The sequence below is a fragment of the Salvelinus alpinus genome, chromosome 3, assembly GCF_045679555.1.
Source record: "Salvelinus alpinus chromosome 3, SLU_Salpinus.1, whole genome shotgun sequence".
NCBI classification, from domain to species: Eukaryota; Metazoa; Chordata; class Actinopteri; order Salmoniformes; family Salmonidae; genus Salvelinus; species Salvelinus alpinus.
The window spans coordinates 68,252,836-68,276,871 of record NC_092088.1 but is presented as its reverse complement, the minus strand read 5'-3'; the positions used below and the strand labels follow the sequence as shown (position 1 = coordinate 68,276,871).

At 42.6% G+C, this 24,036-nt stretch overlaps 1 protein-coding gene across 10 annotated transcripts in view; it reads left to right on the top strand.

Moving 5' to 3' along the window:
- Positions 1-24,036, top strand: part of LOC139571203 (RNA binding protein fox-1 homolog 3-like) — a 761,620-nt gene that overhangs the window by 648,190 nt on the left and 89,394 nt on the right. For all 10 annotated transcript variants that reach the window (XR_011674253.1, XM_071393837.1, XM_071393834.1 and 7 more), the window contains one exon: positions 10,099-10,356. Coding sequence is in view for 9 of the 10 variants with exons in the window: in XM_071393837.1 (XP_071249938.1) it covers positions 10,099-10,356 (258 nt within the window). In the remaining variant the exon portion in view is untranslated. The remainder of the gene's footprint in view (positions 1-10,098; positions 10,357-24,036) is intronic.

The window sequence follows — 24,036 nt, the reverse complement described above, 5'->3', positions numbered from 1 at the left end:
CTATGACAAGCAACATAGACGCAGTGAGCAGTGTTGCAGTGAGATTACCTCAAGCAAATGTGCTGATAAAGCAACTCAAACAACATTGAAATTGCATGCAACATCCAATCCTGTCATACACATCATGGTTTCACAAATGATTTGTTAATCCAACTGTTTGGTTATTGAAAGAACGTCAATACAGACATAATGTTGGCTGTATAATTTAGCTAACTAGTCCAAATGGAACTGTCAGCACCGTTTATCAAGCTAGCTAGCTAGTTCATCTTGGACAATTTCAGTTGAATCTTTAGAAGGTGAGGTCTCTGTACTTCTCATTAAATACATAGACTGTCAGACAATGTTAATATATCATGACTATCAATGATGTGAAGAAGTTCGTATGAATTTTCCTCTTGGTTCTTGGTAGAACCGTACATGGAGAGTTCTAGGAAGAACCCTTCAAAGATAAAAGGATTCTCGGGAAATAACATTTTATAAAGGGTTCTAGGAAGAGCACCAGAAAGGGTTCCCCGTTATGGTTCTACGTAGCACCTTTTTTTCTAAGAGTGCAGCCTGCTAAATGTAGGGCTGCCCCCATTACATACACACGCACACGCCCGCAGGCACATGCACGCACACACACACACACACACACACACACACACACACACACACACACACACACACACACACACACACACACACACACACACACACACACACACACACACACACACACACACACACACACACACACACACACACACACACACACACACACACACACACACACACACACACTGACCATCTATCAGGCTAAGCCAAATCCCATTAAATAATGATTTTACACCTCAAATATACTGTGTTATAATATATTCTGTTTTATAATATATTATGTACTGTAAAATAGCCCCCATCTGTTCTTGGCATAATATAGTCATGAAATTAAACCCTCCCTTGCTGAAAAGACGCTAATTCTCCATTTGCAGTAATTATGGCGGGAAATGAGCAGCTAAATAAACAGAGAAACAGAGAGGGGAGGAGAAAACAAATGGAAACTGAGAGTGAGAAAGGCTGCACAAATCAACAAGCTAATAAACACAAAATGAGAAGATTATTTTAATTCCTGTGGTTACTAGGAGCCATGTATCATGTCATGAATGCATGTTATAGGCTATGTGACCAATGCAGGAAGCAAAGGGGTTGCATTATCCAACTCTCAAAAGTACTATAAAGAGAATAGGGTGCTATTTAGGACGATGCCTCAGACTATGACTTGGTGGACTTTGTGAAACTGCTCTGGGTTAGAGTTACTGTTAAACTCCAGAAGACTGGGTGAGACTACAAAAACAAATGCTGGGTTAAAAACAACCAAATTTGGGTAAATATTGGACAGAACACACATTGGGTTATTTTGACCGAGCCAGTTGGGTCACTCAGTTGGGTTGTTAGGTTATTAATGCTGGGTTATTGAGCTATGACCCACTGGATCAGATCAGAAGATTGGAGGCGTGGCTTAGTAGGGGTGTGGCTTTCAGGTCGTTTTTTTCGTCCACCCATGAGTGTAAATGTCATTCCGGTTCATCTGTTCTGCTGTATTGTTGTTGGTGTGTTGAGTACTGATATTTTTGTATGGCTTACCCAAGACTATGTGTTCCTCACGTGCCTATGCTGGTCCCAATGTTGGGTGTGTTACCACTTTGATATTATATTTAAATAATAATGTTATTAATTCTCTGGTAACAGCTCTGGTGGACATTCCTGCATCTTGGCAAAGGAAAAATGCTCAGTAATTTGTGTACAAAATTTCAGAGAAATAAACCTTTTGTGCATATGGAGAATTCTGGGATCTTTTTTTCTGCTCATAAAACTGACAGATTACATGATGCTTTCATATTTTTGTTCAGTATATAATATTGGAAGACAAGGGAAATGTGCAGAGTATAAACTGAACATGATGAACAGGAATGATATTTACGTTTATGGGTAGACAAAAATAACTACATTAAAATACCCCCAATAGGACATGCTTCCTGAAAATAACCTGATTACCCAAACATGGGTTATTTTTAAGGTTCCAAACAGTCATTCTGATTCCCATGTAAATTAGCCGTTTGAGTGATTAAAATACCACCCATAATATTTGTTTTGGATACAGATGCTCAAAACTACTTTCTCTCTCATGGCTACCAGGAAGTAGTGACGTTACGTTTGATACCGGAGCTCCAAGCCATGCGCCAAAATCGCTAAGCATCTAAATTGGAAGCGGTGTGCCGATGCGGGTATCACTTTATCAGAAGTATGTCATCTATAATGTCATAAGCTTCGTTTGATCACGTGCTTTTTCAAACCGTGTGTTCCAAAATGCAAGATACCACTGATTTTGAAATTGTTCCGGTCCTTTCTTCTATTCCGGTAGCTTAGCAGGTAGTGTAGGGAAGTATGGAACATTCATGGACGTGAGGGTATGAATCACATTGAAGACACACTATTTAGATTTTTTTAAATGTGAAATCACACTTTCTGCACTGTTAATTTGTTTTATTTAGTACAGTACAAGCTTCTGTCTTAATTAAGCATCCTTAACAATGCCATAGATTCAGTTTTTTTATACAGTAAACTTGAAGGCGAAAAAGAGAAGCATGATGTAAGATGCAAACCTGGTATTCCAACTGATAATGGGCTACTAAAGCCAACAACTTACTGCTGTGTCACATAGTTCTGATGAAAACAGTGGAGAAAAAAAACATCTATCTGATAATCACACACTGCTCTTTATTGCTCACCATCAGATGTCATTCATGTTTATTGTGAACTGATAATGAAGCTCTGAGTAATTAACCATTTTTCGGCACAATTTGGTGAAACCTCCAAAGCCTTCAGAAAGCCTAGGTTTCCCATAACTACCAGGAAGTTGGAAAACACAGGCTGAGTGGGCGGGGAGCTTATATACATGAGCTCGCCTTGACCGAAAGCTCTTTGAAACGCCTACATCAACAAACTTGGATGCAGTGAGCAGTGTTGCAGTAAAATTGTTTCAAGCAAATTTGTTGATACACAAAGCAAGTCAAACATTGACATTGCAGCAATGATGTCAACATGTTTTGGAATGCATCTCCCGTTTGGCATGTCTCTTGTGATGTGGTTAACAGAAGCACTGACGGACGTATTGACTTGACAACTGCGTCTGAGTTTTGAATGACCCTTCCCACCTTTTGTTTCATGCTGGCTGAAGACCTAGCTAGCCAGTAACTAGCTAACACCAGACACTGATGAATAAGTATCTTTGCCAGAGATGAGTAGGGTAAACTTTTATTATATTTGCTGACACCTTAGTCAAATTTTGCCACCAGCAGAGTAGCTATCTAGCTATATAAACCACGTCCCTCTGCAAACACACCTTCTCTGATGTTGGTTACAAGGCAGTAGCTACTTATTTAAATTAGGTAAGAGAATATCATGTTATCATTGGTGTATTAAAATGAGAGTTAGGGTTATGTCGCCCTATTCCCTTACTAATCATGCCTCCTGAATCCAAGTGTTTGACATGGTGGAGGGGACCTGTAACTTTATGATCAAACTTTATTAATGTAGAAGCAACAGTAATTTTTCTTACTTCTATCATCATAATATGGTTTCATCCAAATATCATCCACTTTCTTAAAAAACATAATTTTGACAGATCATAATCTTTAAGACTTGCTGCCAATCTTTCCCCTATACCAGTGGAGGCTGCTGAGGGGAGGACGGCTGATGATAATGGGTGGAACAGAGCAAATGGAATGGCGTCAAACACATGGAAACCACGTGCTTGATGTATTTGATACCATTCCACTAATTCCGTTCCAGCCATTACCACGAGCCCGTCCTCCCCAATTAAGGTGCTACCAACCTCCTGTGGTCTGTACACTTTAAATTTATGCGGCATTATAACCAAATATGAGTTAAATTGTTACAGCATTCTCACTCACAGGTGTAACAAATACACTGAGTATACAAAACATTAAGAACACCTGATCTTTCCATGACATAGGCTGACCAGGTGAATCCAGGTGAAAGTTATGATCCCTCATTGATGTCACCTGTTAAATCCACTTCAATCAGTGTAAATGAAGGGGAGGAGACAGGTTAAAGAAGGACTTTTAAGCCTTGAGACAATTGAGACATGTATTGTGTATGTTTGCCATTCAGAGGGGGAATGGGCAAGACTGGACCTTTGAACAGGGTATGGTAGTAGGTGCCAGGCACACAGATTTGTGTCAAGAACTGCAACGCGTCTGGGTTTTTCATGCTCAACAGTTTCCCGTGTGTATCAAGAATGGTCCACCACCCAAAGGACATCCAGCCAACTTGACATAACTGTGGGAAACATTGGAATCAACATGGGTCAGCATCCATGTGGAATGCTTTCAACATCTTGTAGAGTCCATGCCCGATGAATTGAGCCTATTATGAGAGCAAAAGGGGGGTGCAACTCAATATTAGAAAGGTGTTCCTAATGTTTGGTATACTCAGTGTGTATATATATATATATATATATATATATATATATATATATATATATATATATATATATATATATACAGTATATATAGAGAGAGAGAGAGAGTTTGTGTTCAGTGTCTGTGTGAGTGTGTGATCTAGCTGTCTACATAGTATGTGTGAGTCAATAGGACATGTAACATGATGGTCTGTTGATCCAGAGGTAAATAAACTCAATGAGGGAGGGATTGAGACTGCAGCTCACTGAGGAAGAGAGAGCGAGAGGAAAGGAGAGAGGAAGGAGGCAGGGGGATGAAGGGATCGATGGATAGTAGGATTTAGCTCATAACAGAAATAATTTACCAACACAACTTGTCAACAAAAATCGGGGGATGTTTAGTGCGTCACCTACTCAGTCACTTTGATAGTTCAGTAGAGAGAAAGAGAGAGAACTTCCATCTGTCTTTCTCTTTCTTTCTCGTTTTCTCTCTCTCTCCCTCCATCTTCTCTTTCGCTCCCTCTCTTTCTATCTCTATATGACTCTCTTCTGTTCTCTCTCTCTCTCTCTCTCTGTCTCTCTTCTTCTTTCTGTTTTATTCCAAATCTTATTTCTCCTATTTTCTCCTACTCTATTTCCCTGATTCCTCTCTCATTTCTCCTCTTCTCCTCTTCCCTTTGTCCCTCCTTTCACTTTCTATTCTTCTTTTTTCACTCTCTTTTTGTAGGAGAGGAAGCTGTTTCATACTGCGACAGTAGCTTAATGTTTGTGTGTGAGTGTGTGTGTGTGTGTGTGTGTGTGTGTGTGTGTGTGTGTGTGTGTGTGTGTGTGTGTGTGTGTGTGTGTGTGTGTGTGTGTGTGGGTGTGGGTGTGTGCGTGTGCGCGTGTGCGCGTGTCTGTGTGTGCCGTGCATGCGTGCCTGTGTGCGCGCCTCCGTGATTGTGCGTGTGTGTGCAGCAGCAGCGCAGTGTGAGATATATTACACATCGCTTTTCTGATTTAGGTTTATTAAAAAGAAAACTTGACGCAAACCATTTCTCACTGCGGCTCTCACATACAGAGCTGAGTGCCATTTCTTAACCAAGCACTCAATGTTCTGCACTGAATGTTCTCATGAGCTCCTTCTGTGCAAGGCCACTTCTCCAGTCAACAACTGGAGCACATGTAAAACTGAGTGTGGGTAATTAGATTGTAGAAATATTACGGTGATGTTATGGGAACGTTATGGTGAAAACCGTAGGCATGACATAGGGTAAAATGTTTCTCTTAATCATATCACAATCAACTTTTACCAGTTTAATGTAGACACAAATATAACACTTTTTTTGTATTACAATTTTTTGTATTCAAATACGCAAATGAGGCCAAAGCTCATTAAATATTTGCATATCGCTCAAATCAATTTCTCTGAATAATGGATGAAGTCCGTCATAATATGTTGGTATACTGGACTTGTCCAGAGAAGATTGTGGATAAATACTTTTAAAAATCTTTCTGTCTGTAAAATACCAAAGATGTACGTAAAATGCATTTTTGGCGCATTTTTCCACAGATAATGTTGTATAGAATAAAAATGTAGAACATATCAACAATTCCCTTTGGGCAAGTCTGGAGAATATACATTATCTAAGGATAACTACACAACATTTGGTGAATGAATGCAAATGCTTCTGAAGCTGAGAATAATGAGTTGGGAAGAGTCTGACTTTTGGGAAATGGCAGTTAAAGACAAGTACACTGAATGAAGACTACAAAATGACAAAAACCTATTTAAACCCAATCACCATCTCTTCAAAGTAAGTTACTAAATGTAGTACAGTTTGTAACATTGTCTATGAAATGGTTTTTGAAATTATATGTACAGTAAATCAATGTAGTGAACTTTTAAATTATTGATGTCCATTTTAAAGTGGTTAAAATTCATTAACATTTTGAGGACGGTAGTATGATAAACTAAAGAAAATATACATATTCATGAAGTTCATGACATTTTTGTGTTAACTTTATGAAAAAACGAATATTAATGGACCAAATAACAAAAAATCTCTGTAGATGTAGATGACCCTGTGGTGCCTGGCATTAAGACGCTGTCATTATTTAGATAACCCTATTTAAGACATTGTTTTATATTGGTGAGAAAAACATCAAGATACAAATTCTGATAAGGTACCCAGCAAATGGTCAGGATACCACTGCATTCCCAGAACGTAAGTAGAGATGTTCAGTGAAGGTTCAAATTACTCATTTCCTAAATGTTTTTTCTCACACTTTTGTAATTTTACAATTTGTAAATGTATTTTAAATGTATAACTGTTTTTTTTTAACTACTTGTTGCAAGCATTTCCACCTGCAACAACATCTGCTAAATATGTGTATGTGACCGACAACATTTTATTTTATTGTATTTGTCCTCATAAATCACCAAGGGCTCAATTCAATCCATAGTACTGAAGATCTGCGCTATAGCGCCATTGAAATGTAATTTCTAAATGAGAAGACATGTGCAGCTTTTACTGTGAATGCAGGCTCCACGAACATTGGAACATTGCCTTAAAATGTCAATTGCGCTAAAGCGCGAATCTTCAGTGCTACGGATTTAATGGAGTCCTAACACAGCTCCTCTTCTCTGTAGTTGTGCTGTTTCACAGATGGTGATGGTGTTTGTGGCAATAAACAATTGAGCAAAAGCTGCAGAAGAAAGTATCGGTGCCAAAAGCTGAAGCTAAGTGACTGATCGGCAAAACGCTTCGTTTGGTTAAAACATCATCCATCTCAATGCATAAGAATAGGAAACCTCAATAACTATATTGATCACAGAAACCTTTGAAAAAGGCTGAGTTCAATTGTGGTTCAATTGTGGTTTACCTGTAAAAAGTTGTCTGATGTTGATCGATTTTACGATTTTACACTTTCTTTCTCCGCTTTGTTTTGCCCTTTTCTTTTCTTTTCTTTTCTTTTCTTTTCTTTTCTTTTCTTTGAAAAGTTTAAGAATTTTTCCCAGAATAAAATAAAAAACAATTCACGGCGAATGGGATGTGCTGTATCTATTATCATTGATAAACGGCAGATTTTTTTAGACACTAATAATACAATATATGTGGAGATTGCTGAGGGGAGGACGGCTCATAATAATGGCTGGAAAGGTGTCAATAGAATGGCATCACACACATGGAAACCATGGAAACCATGTGTTTGTACTTGATGCCATTCCAGAAAGTCCACTACAGCCATTACCACAAGCCTGTCCTCCCCAATTAAGGTACCACCAACCTCCAGTGTATGGGATCTATAACCTTCTAGGAAGAGAGAGAGAGAGAGAGGAGAGGAGAGAGAAGGAAGCTGAGATAAAAATAAAGATATTTATCTGACACACACAGGGGGAGTGAGAGAGAGAGACAGAGGAACTGGTCAACATTAAGAGTGAGTGATGAGAAAGAAAGAGAAAGACAGTGAGAGAGAAAGATAGAGTTAGAGAGCGAGCGAGAGGCTGTGGGTGGTCTGGTAAGGTAGGGCGGTTGAAAAGCTGAGGGAAGAAATTCCCATGTCAGTGAAGAGAGCTGAGATATATTAAAACCTGTAATTCAAATCAAAGGTTAAAATCCAAAATGTATCAGTTAATTGATCTTTGGTCGGTCTCTTTCAGGGGAGCCATTTAGACCCCCCCACCCCCCATTTAGAATGTGTGGGAATGTATAGTTCAAATCACATTTTATTGGTCACATACACATATTTAGCAGATGTTATTGCAGGTGTAGCAAAATGCTTGTGTTCCTAGCTCCAACAGTGCAATAATATCTACCAATTCACAACAATACACACAAATCTAAAAGTAAAATAATGGAATTAAGAAATATATAAATATTAGGACGCAATGTCAGAGTGGCATTGACTAAAATACAGTAGAATAGAATACGGTGTATATACATATGAATGAGTAAAGCAGTATGTTAACATTATTAATGTGACTAGTTATTAAAGTGACCAGTGATTGCATGTCTATGTACATAAGGCGGCAGCCTCTAAGGTGCAGGGTTGAGTAACCGGGTGGTAGCCATATTAAGTGATGGCCAGCGTGTGTGTGTGTGCGTGTCTGTCTATCAAGCAATGTTCCACTAAATAAACAGTGTGTCTTGTAATGATCAAACAGCCTGCTTATCCTCCATGAGAGCTGATAGGGTATCCCTCTCCATGGAGGATCACACACACACACATTTTCTCTATTTCTTCAGCTACTTTCACAATTTTGTCTGCCCTGTGTTACTACTGTGTGTGAGTGAGTGTGTGTGTGTGTGTGTGACTGCTGTCTGTCTGCTGTGTGTGTTGATTAGATTTGAGCATCTCTCTCCTGGCATTTTATTGAGGGACAGAGAGACAGGGCATTTATTGCTTGTGTCATTTCTCATTCTTAACACTTGTGGGTTTTTATTGCAAAACCGTGGGTTATCATTTAACTCAATTTAAATAGACAGACCAAACTGAGTTTTTGTCTCGTGTCTCTCTCTGTTTCGACCCATCCTCCTTCCCTTTCCCACCCTTCTGTTTCTTCACTCTCTCACACTGTAGCAGTAGTTCCCAAGCCTCTCCACATTTGGGGCGTGTTCAGCAGGACCCAACGTTTTGGAACGTTCAGATAGAAATATGCAACAAACATGCCTCTAGGGCATGTATAATAATAACGAATCACGTCCTCTCTATTGGTGACATTTCTTTCTGCAACGTTCGACAACGTTTGGCTACTGAACGTGGCCCTGTTGGTCCCTGAGGACAGGGTTGGGAAATCACGTGTGGTCTCTTATTTTAAATGGTACTCACACAATAATGTGTTCTATATAGTGCCAAATAAGGGTTCTTTGACTTTTCACCATAGTGGATCCCTTTTTGGTGCTATATACAGTAGAACTACAGTCTTTCCTACGGTCCTATAAAGAACCAAATATGCTAGATAGCACCAAAAAAGGGTTCTGCTATGGTTACAACCCTTTTGGGGGCTATGTAGAACTCTTTCTTATGGTTCTTTATAGAATCTTTATGGACAATGGTTCTATAAATAGGTTCTTTGTAGATCCTTTTGAAGAACCATACAGGTTTTTCATTCTGGTCAGCCATATTGTATTGTTTAAAGTCCATACATGTTATTATTGTGTTAATAGACCAGTTGAATAAGGTGTGCTAGCCCTGGAACAGCTAGGGCTCCCTGAGAAGAGGTTTGATAACCACTGACTTAGATGTCACTTCTCAAATGACACAAGGCCATATGTGCGTCTTTCTCAAGACACTGTCACTGGCCATAGTCATATCTAACGTAATATCAGAACACAACACATTAGATCAACTGGAATGACACTCTCACTCACAGTTTCACAAAAACAGATGTCAGCAAATCACCCGCTGCTGCCCCTACATTTTAATTATCACTAAAAGAGGAAAGAATCATATTCTCAACTGCAAAGAACAATTGAAGGGCTCAAAAGGTTATTTGGTTCAGTATGGTTCCACATAGAACCATCACCCTTCCCAAAGAACCCTTGAGGAACTCTCTTTTCTTAGTGTGTACTCAGCTTTGTATACTGCTTGGCCGATAATGATGAACCATTCTCTTTCCCTTTTCCTCTCTCTCTCCGCCTCTCTCTCTTCAGGGTAACCAAGAAGCACCAGCCCCCCCTGAAGCGATGGCCCAGCCCTACCCACCGGCCCAGTACCCCCCTCCCCCCCAGAATGGTATCCCAGCGGAGTACACCGCCCCCCACCCTCCTCACCCCCACCCGCCGGCAGACTACACAGGGCAGAGCGCAGTGGCTGAGCACGCCCTAACGCTGTACGCAGCCACACAGACACACAGCGAACAGCCCGGCAACGAGAACAACACACCCACCCTCACCGCCACAACAGTATCGGTGAGTGAAGAGTGTCATGCACACACATAAACGTGCATGCAAGTACAGACACATGCACCCGTGAACACACACTCATGCACACACACACACACACATGCACACGCACCCACACACACTCACACACTCACTACCTCCACCGTAAAAAGGCAATATCTTCAGATTTAGTAGGTCTGTGAAAGTTGAAAGAGGGAAGAAAAAGAGGGGGGAGAAAGAAGGGGATAAAGCTTCATCCTTGATAAGGCTCACTCTTCCTCTGCCATCTTTTTAAATTGCCGTTAAATTTAATTTAGTTCTTGTTTTCCTCACCGCTGTCTGGACAGATCTGCCAGGCACTGGCTTAATGGAGAGAGAGAGCGAGAGAGAGAGAGAGAGAGAGATACGAAGAGAGAGAGAGAGAGAGAGAGAGAGAGAGAGAGAGAGAGAGAGAGAGAGAGAGAGAGAGAGAGAGAGAGAGAGAGAGAGAGAGAGAGAGAGAGAGAGAGAGAGAGAGAGAGAGAGAGAGGAGAGAGAGAGAGAGAGAGAGAGAGAGAGAGAGAGAGAGAGAGAGAGAGAGAGAGAGAGAGAGAGAGAGAGAGAGAGAGAGAGAGAGAGAGAGAGAGAGAGAGAGAGATTGTCAGGACAGGGTTGACCATGGCCGGTCAGTCTTCTGAAGCCTCTCTCTTTTGCTCTTTCAGACCAGAGTTCAGACAGCCTTACATGAAATATTTACTCTGCCCCAAAACCCTGAAACTCAACTTCAAATCAGAGTAGAGGGCTGGAGAGAGAAAAAGAAGAGCTGAGAGAAAGAAGAATAAGAGAGAGAGAAATAAAGTTTGGCATGAGAGTTCAGTTAGAAACAAGCTTTAGGGTTTATGTACTTGGCCTATATGTACTGAGCTACACACGCACAGACACACACACACACACACACTAATAACTCAGTAGAAAAATCTCTTGGCATATCTATGTTCCGGACTCTGACATTGCTTGTTCTGATATTTCTTAATTTCTTGCTTCTTGTTCTTTTTTGTTAACTTTTTCTCTTGGGATTATTTGTGTATCAGTATTGTGCCATTTACTGCACTGCCGGAGCTAGAAACACAAGCATTTCACTGCACCTGCTTTAACATCTGCTAATCTGTGTACGCGACTAATAAGTTTTGATTTGATTTAAAGCACAGTCTTATGACAGGCTATAACTTGCCAATGAGGTCTCCTGTCACTTTTGCTCTCGCTCTCACGCACACACGCACACGCACACGCACACGCACACACACACACACACACACACACACACACACACACACACACACACACACACACACACACACACACACACACACACACACACACATACACACCACAAGTGGACATCTAAGGTTTTCATTAGCATCACCCTTCCACACATGATATGTTCTGTTCCTTTCTCCATAACTGATTTAGGAGCCTTCAATCTGTTTTAGTCCACAGACCAGTACTTGACTTTGACAGAAATAGATTCCAGTACTTATTTTGGGTTCCGGTATTGTTTATATTTAGGTGCAGGAGCTCCACAATACGTTTGAGCTAATATTCTATAAGAGATACAGGAGCTCAAGCAGTAGACCTTTGGCGGTGCCGGTCCTCAGCTCCAGTGAGCTCCTGCACAAGTCAAGCACTGCCACAGGCAATATAGAAGCTGGAGAGTAGGAGGCTATTGTCAGTGTTTGTCAGACTGTTTAAACTGACAGTCACTTTAGAGAGCTTGGACATTGTAAGTGCAGCACGGTAGAGGAGCAGTGTGCTGGGGACCGTAGAGTGGTCACTTTACAGATATTTGGCTATTGTGTTTTACAGTTGGAGAGAGAGAGTGGGAGAGAAGTCAGGGAACAGAGAGAGAGATTGGAGTTGTCGTGAGAGGCTGCTAACGAGACAGAAAGAAGGGATCTAGTGCACCACCTAAGAGGTATAGGGTAGATGTGTGTGTAGGTGTTTTCACCTGTGTGAGTGTGTGGGTCTCTTCCCTGTGGACAGGCAGACATACTGACAGACTGCACACGTGTGCACACACACACACACAGGCACACACACAGACATACCGTTCCGGTGGTGGCAGAGGGGAAGCCTGGGCTGGTTGTGTATGATAATGTTCATGTCATTACAGACTCGTGCCGCATCAGTGCTCTCCAGCTCTCACAGTGGAGATTGGGGAATAACCATGGCACAGTTCAGCACAAGAGCCTGGGCTGAGCTGAGGTGGAGAGCCATAGGCACTGTTTTGTGTGGACCCTTTCAACAGGCATCCATCATTCCTGTCTGTCTCTCTGTCTAACTCAATCAGAGAGTGTTAGCCATGGTTCCATCGCATAGCTTCTACCTATCCAGTCATTTAGAGGGAGAAAGGATGAATTCAAACAGAGGCATTGTTTCCCTCTGCTGATGGAGAGAGAAGTAGAGAGAGAGACATGGAGAGAGAGGGAGAGAAATAGAGAGAGAGACATGGAGAGAGAGGGAGAGAAGTAGAGAGAGAGACATGGAGAGAGATGGAGAGGGAGAGAAGTAGAGAGAGAGACATGGAGAGAGAGGGAGAGAAGTAGAGAGAGAGACATGGAGAGAAGTAGAGAGAGAGACATGGAGTGAGAGAAGTAGAGAGAGAGAGAGACATGGAGAGAGAGGGAGAGAAGTAGAGAGAGAGACATGGAGAGAGAGAAGTAGAGAGAGAGAGAGACATGGAGAGAGAGGGAGAGAAGTAGAGAGAGAGACATGGAGGATGAGGGAGAGGGAGAGAAGTAGAGAGAGAGAGAGATGGAGAAAGAGGGAGAGGGAGAGAAGTAGAGAGAGAGAGACATGGAGAAAGAGGGAGAGGGAGAGAAGTAGAGAGAGAGAGAGACATGGAGAAAGAGGGAGAGGGAGAGAAGTAGAGAGAGAGACATGGAGAGAGAGAGAGAGAGGGAGAGAAGTAGAGAGAGAGACATGGAGAGAGAGGGAGAGAAGTAGAGAGAGAGACACATGGAGAGATATGGAGAGGGAGAGACATGGAGAGAGAGACAGGGAGAGAGAGGGAGAGGAGTAGAGAGAGAGACATGGAGAGAGAGGGAGAGAAGTAGAGAGAGAGACATGGAGAGAGAGGGAGAGGGAGGGAAGTAGAGAGAGAGACATGGAGAGAGAGGGAGAGAAGTAGAGAGATAGACATGGAGAGAGAGGGAGAGGGAGAGAAGTAGAGAGAGAGACATGGAGAGAGAGGGAGAGAAATAGAGAGAGAGACATGGAGAGAAGTAGAGAGAGAGACATGGAGAGAGAGGGAGAGGGAGGGAAGTAGAGAGAGAGACAGGGAGAGAGAGGGAGAGAAGTAGAGAGAGAGACATGGAGAGAGAGGGAGAGAAGTAGAGAGAGAGACATGGAGAGAGAGGGAGAGAAGTAGAGAGAGAGAGACAGGGAGAGAGAGGGAGAGAAGTAGAGAGAGAGACATGGAGAGAGAGGGAGAGAAGTAGAGAGAGAGAGACAAGGAGAGAGATGGAGAGGGAGAGAAGTAGAGAGAGAGACATGGAGAGAGAGGGAGAAGAGTAGAGAGAGAGACATGGAGAGAGAGGGAGAGAAGTAGAGAGAGAGACATGGAGAGAGAGGGAGAGAAGTAGAGAGAGAGAGACAAGGAGAGAGATGGAGAGGGAGAGAAGTAGAGAGAGAGACATGGAGAGAGATGGAGAGGGAGGGAAGTAGAGAGAGAGACAGGGAGAGAAGTAGAGAGAGAGAGAGACATGGAGAGAGAGGGAGAGAAGTAGAGAGAGAGACATGGAGAGAAGTAGAGAGAGAGAGAGACATGGAGAGAGAGGGAGAGAAGTAGAGAGAGAGAGAGAGAGACATGGAGAGAGATGGAGAGGGAGGGAAGTAGAGAGAGAGACATGGAGAGAAGTAGAGAGAGAGAGAGACATGGAGAGAGAGGGAGAGAAGTAGAGAGAGAGAGAGACATGGAGAGAGATGGGGAGGGAGGGAAGTAGAGAGAGAGAGAGAGAGAGAGAGAGAGAGAGAGAGAGAGAGAGAGAGAGAGAGAGAGAGAGAGAGAGAGAGAGAGAGAGAGAGAGAGAGAGAGAGAGAGAGAGAGAGAGAGAGAGAGAGAGAGAGGGAGAGAGAGAGAAGTAGAGAGAGAGAGAGAGAGAGAGACAGGGAGAGAGGGAGAGAAGTAGAGAGAGAGACATGGAGAGAGAGGGAGAGAAGTAGAGAGAGAGACATGGAGAGAGAGGGAGAGAAGTAGAGAGAGAGACATGGAGAGAGAGGGAGAGGAGTAGAGAGAGAGACATGGAGAGAGATGGAGAGGGAGGGAAGTAGAGAGAGAGACATGGAGAGAGAGGGAGAGAAGTAGAGAGAGAGACACGGAGAGAGATGGAGAGGGAGAGAAGTAGAGAGAGAGACATGGAGAGAGAGGGAGAGAAGTAGAGAGAGAGACATGGAGAGAGAGAGAGAGAAGTAGAGAGAGAGACATGGAGAGAGAGAGAGAAGTAGAGAGAGAGACAGGGAGAGAGAGGGAGAGAAGTAGAGAGAGAGACAGGGAGAGAGAGGGAGAGAAGTAGAGAGAGAGACATGGAGAGAGAGAGAGAGGAGTAGAGAGAGAGGGAGAGGGAGAGAAGTAGAGAGAGAGACATGGAGAGAGAGGGAGAGAAGTAGAGAGAGAGACATGGAGAGAGAGGGAGAGAAGTAGAGAGAGAGACATGGAGAGAGAGAGAGAGAGAGAGAGAGAGAGAGAGAAGTAGAGAGAGAGACAGGGAGAGAGAGGGAGAGAAGTAGAGAGAGAGACAGGGAGAGAGAGGGAGAGAAGTAGAGAGAGAGAGAAGTAGAGAGAGAGAGAGAAGTAGAGAGAGAGGGAGAGGGAGAGAAGTAGAGAGAGAGACAGGGAGAGAGAGGGAGAGAAGTAGAGAGAGAGACATGGAGAGAGAGAGAGAGAAGTAGAGAGAGAGACAGGGAGAGAGAGAGAGAGAGAGAAGTAGAGAGAGAGACAGGGAGAGAGGGAGAGAAGTAGAGAGAGAGACATGGAGAGATATGGAGAGGGAGGGAAGTAGAGAGAGAGACAGGGAGAGAGAGGGAGAGAAGTAGAGAGAGAGACATGGAGAGAGAGGGAGAGAAGTAGAGAGAGAGACATGGAGAGAGATGGAGAGGGAGGGAAGTAGAGAGAGAGACATGGAGAGAGAGGGAGAGAAGTAGAGAGAGAGACATGGAGAGAGAGGGAGAGAAGTAGAGAGAGAGACATGGAGAGAGATGGAGAGAAGTAGAGAGAGAGAGACATGGAGAGAGAGGGAGAGGGAGGGAAGTAAAGAGAGAGACAGGGAGAGAGAGGGAGAGAAGTAGAGAGAGAGACATGGAGAGAGAGGGAGAGGGAGGGAAGTAGAGAGAGAGACAGGGAGAGAGAGGGAGAGAAGTAGAGAGAGAGACATGGAGAGAGATGGAGAGGGAGGGAAGTAGAGAGAGAGACAGGGAGAGAGAGGGAGAGAAGTAGAGAGAGAGACATGGAGAGAGAGGGAGAGAAGTAGAGAGCGAGACATGGAGAGGGAGGGAAGTAGAGAGAGAGACAGGGAGAGAGAGGGAGAGAAGTAGAGAGAGAGACATGGAGAGAGAGGGAGAGGGGGGGAAGTAGAGAGAGAGACAGGGAGAGAGTGGGAGAGAAGTAGAGAGAGAGACATGGAGAGAGAGGGAGAGGGAGGGAAGTAGAGAGAGAGACAGGGAGAGAGAGGGAGAGAAGTAGAGAGAGAGACATGGAGAGAGAGGGAGAGGGAGGGAAGTAGAGAGAGAGACAGGGAGAGAGAGGGAGAGAAGTAGAGAGAGAGACATGGAGAGAGAGGGAGAGGGAGAGAAGTAGAGAGAGAGACATGGAGAGAGAGGGAGAGAAGTAGAGAGAGAGACATGGAGAGAGAGGGAGAGGAAGGGAAGTAGAGAGAGAGAGAGACAGGGAGAGAGATGGAGAGAAGTAGAGAGAGAGACATGGAGTGAGATGGAGAGGGAGGGAAGTAGAGAGAGAGACAGGGAGAGAGAGGGAGAGAAGTAGAGAGAGAGAGACAGGGAGAGAGATGGAGAGGGAGGGAAGTAGAGAGAGAGACATGGAGAGAGAGGGAGAGAAGTAGAGAGAGAGACATGGAGAGAGAAGTAGAGAGAGAGACATGGAGAGAGAGGGAGAGAAGTAGAGAGAGAGACATGGAGAGAGAAGTAGAGAGAGAGACATGGAGAGAGATGGAGAGGGAGGGAAGTAGAGAGACAGGGAGAGAGAGATACTTTGCTTCCCAACTCCACTTCTCCCCACAGGAGAGGAGCGAGGGAGGAAAGAGAGAGGGGGATTAAGGGGGAAGGAGAGAAACACTGTGTGCTATAAGACAGATGTGGCGTGTTCTACCTGCAGTGTAATTAACATGCAATTTACACTAATTAAAAGGCAAATTGTGCGAAGTGAGGGCTCTGAAGATCGCTCCTTAGTGTGTGGGGGGAGGGAGGAGAGGGATGGGAATATGAGTGTAGGTGATGAGGAAAGAAGGGAGGAGAGGGGGGAGCAGGGGGAGGGATATGAGTGTTAAGGTGAATACAAGCTTCACTCCGTCGATTGACATACATGCGCAAGGGCGGAGTTGGTTTTCTGGGGGCAGCGCTCACTTTTGTCCTCATGGTGATTACGTTCCACTTAGCAAGGAAGTCCGCCTTGTGTAGTGTATATCCACTAGTGGACTTGGGGAGGCAGAGTAGCTCACCAAGCAAGACGGGCTGAGGCACTCTTTGACTCTAGCTAGCAGCGACATTTGTACCTCCAGATCCAGTGTTATTACAGTTATATTACAGCCTTTTTGTTTACTGAGGTATTCTATGCTTTTCGACGCTACTTTTTGCCACAGAAGCAAACATCTATATGAATTGCAATTGCTAGAGCTTCAACAGCAAGCGTTTGAACTGCCCTTACTACTCAGGAAGAGAAAGGGAAGAAAAGGACTGAGAAAATGGCAAGTTTGTCCACTGAACACTACAAGAGGGGAAGATGAAGAATCTATGTCTCTTGTCCAACCTGTGCGAAGCATTCTTTTTTTCGGATGTCGGTTGCCAGATTTGACGACTTGCTTCAGAGGCGTTGGAATTGTCAATTTTGTGCAGGAGCTTAGGCAGCGAGTACTAAGGGCTTTTTCTCAATGGTCCTGATGGCACTCAGCGATGCGAAGTACCGCTTCACCATGATCGACGTGGGTGCATATGGTTGGGAGGGAGATGCGGGAATCTTCTCACAAAGCAAGTTCGGTTCCCAACTCATTGCAGGTCAGCTGCTGCTACCAAGGCCAGAGTGCTTGCCGGGGGCCCAAACTTGAGCCCATATGTCTTCGCGGGACACGAGGCATTCCCTTTGAGGGTAAACCTGATGTGACCATATCCAGGTAAAATACGCTCAGTACATGTGAATATACATATGATGGGAAAATTATACCAATATAGACATTGTAATTGTATGCCTCACATAAACGTGATCTGGCATCCCAGTAAGAGGATGGGGTCCTATGTCCAAAACCTAGTCTACACAGTTGTTGCAGGACACATGTGATAACCTTCATGTTCCTTTCTGGGGCTAATGGAAATGTTTATTTTATTCAAATGTTTCCGAGAACTGCTTTGGGATGGAGGATCCTGGGACGAGTCCTTGAGGTTGCCCCAGAGAAAGTTGTGAAGGCCGACTGCTTTTGCACCATAGACACTGCAGACACTGACAACACAGAGTCATCAACAGTACATCCACCCCACGTTTGTTGACGACTCCACACTCACTGGGGACCTGCGTCCAGGAGAGTTGTGACAGGTGGCACCGGCTTCCTCCGGCTTTCACAGGGTAAACAGAGACAGGGCAACCAGAGTTGCTATAGACCTCAAGGACTACTTCCTCACACCAGCTGGTCGAGTGTCTTTCCAGGATGCTGCTATCACGCGTGGCAACCTACAGTAAATGTTGGAGTGTGGTTTGTAGTTACTCCACAATACTAACCTAAACGACAGAGTAAAAAGAAGGAAGTCTGTACAGAATAAAAATATTCCAAAACATGCATCGTGTTTGCAACATGGTAACTAAAGTAATACTGCAAAAAAATGGACAAAGCAATTAACCTTTTGTCCTGAATACAAAGTGTTATGTTTGGGGCAAATCCAATATTACACATTACTGAGTACCACTCTCCATATTTTCAACCATAGTGGTGGCTGCATTGTTATGGGTATGCTTGTAATCATTAAGGACTGCGGAGTTTTTCAGGATAAAAAAGAAACGAAATACAGCTAAGCACAGGCAAAATCCTAGAAAACCTGGTTCAGTCTGCTTTCCACCAGACACTGGGAGATGAATTCACCTTTCAGCAGGACAATAACCTAAAACACTAAGTCAAATCTACACTGGAGTTTCTTACCAAGAAAGAAAATGTTCCTGATTGGCCGAGTTAAAGTTTTGACTTAAATCTGCTTGGAAATCTATAGCAAGACCTGAAAATGGTTCTCTAGTAATGATCAACAAGCAATTTGACAGAGTATTTAGAAAATAGTAATGGGCAAATGTTGCACAATCCAGGTGTGGAAAGCTCTTAGAGACTAACCTGGAAAGACTCACAGCTGTAATCACTGCCAAAGGTGATACCATGTATTGACTCAGGGGGTTGAATACCTATTGAATCTAGATATATTAGTGTTTTATTTTTATAAGTGTTTAACCAATGTTGGAATTTTTCTTCTAATTTGACATGACAGTATTTTGTGTAGATCGTTGACAAATAATGACATTTAAATCTATTTTAATCCCACTTTGTAACACAATAAAATGTGTAAAAGTCAAGAGGTGTGAATACTTTCTGAAGGCTCTGGTTGATGACTGTTTATATGTCATGTTGTGAGCTACACACTTGGTTTAGCTGTTTGGATTATGCTGTTTTCACACTTTACATATCACAATAAAGACATAATAACAGTCACTTCATCCTTGTGTTGTTATTTTTGTCATACATCTGTTGAATGGTAGACCCTGAAGACATTTACCTAACGTGTTATGTGTAGTGGCCTTTCAATGAGGACATTCCTGCTATAATACACGGCTGGTACAGTACATGGGTGAGGATGGCTGTCCAGTTGTAGACAATAAAGACCCCCAAGACATGAACCTCATCTGTATAACTCAACGTTTACTGAGTGACTGATTCAGAACAGTAATATTTTCTGCTACAAGTACAGCTGACCAGACAAAGACATTTGCAGACCTTTTAGATATTTATTTAAAACAATGTAAAACACAGGGTGCCAATGAGGAGATCATTTTGCCAAAACAAAAGGTGCATTAAGAAGACTGTGCTCTCAAAAGGTGCATTAAGAAGACTGTGCTCTCAAAAGGTGCATTAAGAAGACTGTGCTCTCAAAAGGTGCATTAAGAAGACTGTGCTCTCAAAAGGGGAAATAAGAGAAAAAAACACAAAGTAAACCACAGTAAATGACCTACAACCTTAACATGTGATTGAGAAAATAACTAAGTATAAAAATAAATAAACTACAGTAAATTACCTACCACCTTAACGTGTGAATGAGAAAATAACGAAATATATAAAAAACAGTAAATTACCTACCATGTGAATGACAAAATAACTAAATGTAAAAAATAAAAATAAAAACATGCAAAAAAAACAGTAAATGATCTACCACCTCAACATGTGAATGAGAAAATAACAAAATATATATTTTTTTAAAACATGCCAAAAATATTGTAAATTACCCAGTAAAAAAGTTATTAAAGAAAACATGTTAACATACATCTCTAGAAATGTGTTTAAAACACCTGTTTTTGGGGTGAGATGGAGGGCTCTGTCTAATCAATCACTGATTGATGGTAAAAGTTTAAAAAAAGAATGAACGTACATCGTCATGTCCCTGACAAACGGGATACATTGATCAGGAGGAATAGCATGATGTCGTAGACAGCCTTTGCTGGACATTGCTGATGTTTCTCTAACTCCTCTTTAGCTCATCAACCCGCTGCATAATGTCAGTGTCCAAAGGATCCTCAGCTGTTTTTTTATTTATGAATTTTTTATTTCACCTTTATTTAACCAGGTAGGCCAAGTTCTCATTTACAACTGCGACCTGTCCAAGATAAAGCAAAGCAGTGTGACAAAAACAACAACACAGAGTTACACATGGAATAAACAAACGTACAGTCAATAACACAATAGAAAAAAGAAAAAGAAAAACAGAAAATCTGTATGCCGTGTGTGCAAATGGAATAAGGAGGTAAGGCAATAAATAGGCCAATAGTGGCGAAGTAATTACAATTTAGCAATTTACACTGGAGTAATAGATGTGCAGATGAGGATATGCAAGTAGAAATACTGGTGTGCAAAAGAGCAGAAAAACAAAAACAAATATGGGGATGAGGTAGGTAGTTGGTTGGATGGGCTATTTACAGATGGGCTGTGTACAGCTGCAGTGATCGGTAAGCTGCTCTGACAGCTGTCGTGTCTTTGCTATCATTGAATTGAAGACTTATAGTTTTTTATCAAAGATTCTCTGTAATTAGTTATTACGCGATCAACTAAATAATAACGTAACTAATTAACTATGAATTTGGGAGCACCAGGGAAAGTAGTCCGATTACAAAGTTATAATTTCCCAATATAACCTTTCAGATATTTTCATATCTGATCAATAGTCTTCTGATTAATGATTTATTTATTTTACCTCACGTTAGTCTCATTCCAAACGTCGTAAATTGTTGGTTATCTGCACGAACCCAGTCTTCACTATGAGTCATCCATACATCAATTGTCTTAAATCATTTATTTATTACTAACTAAGTAATTCACAGAAATGCACAAACAAACAAACTTAAAATGGTTACATGAAATGATGGGAGAAATATGCCCTAGTGGGCTGAACCGGCATGGCGGCTTGTTAGACAAAGGGAAAATTGGGTTCGACTAAGAAGTCACTACAGAGTCCATAATTATAACAATTGACATGCTAATCCTTTACACAAGAACACTCACTCATTCGCGAACAATTGCAATCAATATATATATATTTACGCTCAGTGTGTCGTCTTGATCGCTGGAGAGAAGTTAGTTTTTGTTGGAGAGTTTGGTCCGTTTTTCTGTCTTGGTTATTTTGGATAGTTCAGAGTGACATTCGTTATAGAATGGATGTTTCGGCGGTTGTCGTTCTTCGAGTTCAATGATACTGAATTCCTAGCTGCAGACTAGTAGTCAATATCAAAGACTTGTTCTTATTCGTCTAAGAGTTTAACCACGTGGTATGGTTAAAGATTCAGCAATGGTACTTAACCTTCGTTCTCCTCCTATGGAGAAAAAACATGGTCTGTTGATAATTTCTCAAAGTTGGGTTTAATTCGGAATTGCAGAAAGGGGCTGTCCCAGGATGTCTGACCCTAACTGGGGTCAGGGGCGGTCCTTGGATTTAGTTCAAATCAAAAGGGATTTGTATTTTTCTTCATTAAACAGTCCAAAATCATATTACACAATTATACAAACAGTATCATACTCACTCATTCATTTTATACAACAAACAGATGTTAACCTCATATCTGAGGTTATTATACAAACAGCGGTATGGTAATGTAGCCACACAGTCTCCCATGAGTTTCCCACATTGTGACGAACGGACCGGTTAATAGCTGGACTTTTCACCGATCTTTTATACTTTTGCAGGAACATGAAATCTGTTCGTACCTCAAGTTCTGTGAGGTGGAAGAAACTTCCTTTGTCCTGAAAGTTTACCCTCTCTCTAATACTGTTTGGCCATGAGGAGATTCTCAGGAATTTACGACGTCTCTCTGTGACCACAGCATGGGTTGAAGGAGGAAAGGGGGCGGCAGGGAGTAGCAGGGAGAGGGGAATGGGCTTTATGTACCTAAACAGGCAACCTGTTTTGTTTTTTTTACCCGGAGCCAGCCGTCTTCCTCTTCTGGCCACTGGAGCGTAGTCGGGGAGATGGGGCGGAGGTTGATGGAGTTGCAGGGCAGAGGGCAAGGGTGTGCCTGGACGGTGCATTTGGGTGTTGGTGAGAAGGGACTCTGAGGAGAGGGGCCAGGGAGGTGATGAACCAGGCCAGGGAGATGGTGAACCAAGGGGCGATGAACCACCTGTAGGTCTCTCGGGCTCAGCTCTGTCTCTGGGCTGTCCAAAACACCATCCCCTCCAACAATCTGCACACAATAACCCATAATGGCAAAGTGAAAACAGTTTTTTGTATTGTATTAAAAATATTATTAAAAATAAAAACAGAAATACCTTATTTACATAAGTATTTAGATCCTATGCTATGAGACTCGAAATTGAGCATATGTGCATCCTGTTTCCATTGATCATCCTTGAGATGTTTCAATAACTTGATTGGAGTCCACCTGTGGTACATTTTATTTATTGGACATGATTTGGAAAGGTTCACACCTGTCTTTATTAGGTCCCACAGTTGACAGTGCATGTCATAGCAAAGATCAAGCCATGAAGTCGAAGGAATTTTCCGTAGACCTCCGAGCCAGGATTGTGTCGAGGCACAGATCTGGTGAAGGGTACCAAAACATTTCTGCAGCATTGAAGGTCCCCAAGAACACAGTGGCCTCCATCATTCTAAAATGGAAGAACTTTGGAACAACCAAGACTCTTCCTAGAGCTGGCCGCCAGGCCAAACTGAGCAATCGGGGGCGAAGGGCCTTGCACTCCACCAATCAAGCCTTTATGGTAGAGTGGCCAGACATAAGCCACTCCTCAGTAAAAGGCACAGCCCGCTTGGAGTTTGCCAAAAGGCATCTAAAGGACTCTCAGACCATGCGAAAAGATTATGTGGTCTGATGAAACCTAGATTAAACTCTTTGGCCTGAATTCCAAGCGTGTGGAGGAAACCTGGCACCATCCCTACGGTGAAGCTTGGTGGTGGCAGCATCATGCTGTGGGGATGTTTTTCAGAGGCAGGGACTGGGAGACTAGTCAGGATCGAGGCAAAGATAAGCTGAGCTAAGTACAGAGAGATCCTTGATGAAAACTTGCTCCAGAGTGCTCAGGACCTCAGACTAGGATGAATGTTCACCTTCCAACAGGACAATGACCCAAAGCACAGAGCCAAGATAACGCAGGAGTGGCTTTGGGGTGAGTTTCTGAATGTCCTTGAGTGGCACAGCCAAAGCCCAGACTTCAACCCGATCGAACATTTCTGGAGAGACCTGAAAATTGCTGTGCATTGACGCTCCCCGTCCAACCTGACAGGGCTCAAGAAGATTTGCGGAGAAGAATGGGAGAAACTCCCAAAATACAGGTGTGCCAAGCTTGTAGCATCATACCCAAGAACACTCAAGGCTTTAAACGCTGCCAAAGATGCTAAAACAAAGTTCTGAGTAAAGAGTCTGAATACTTATGTAAATGTGATATTTCTAGATTTTTATAGATGTGCAAAAAAAACAACTTTTTGCTTTGTTATTATTGGGTATTGTCTGTAGATATATTTAGTACATTTTAGAATAAGGCTGTAACGTAACAAAATGTGGAAAAGTCAAGGTGTCTGAATACTTTCCGAATGCACTGTATGTAATGTATTGTCATAAATAATGAAAATGTAAAGATAAGGATGGTGGAACCATTGATAGAGGGCTGTAGGAAGAACCTTTACATGATCAAATGGTTCTTGGTAAAACCCTTCATAGAGGATTCTAGTTAAAACCGTCATAATGTTCTAGCTAGA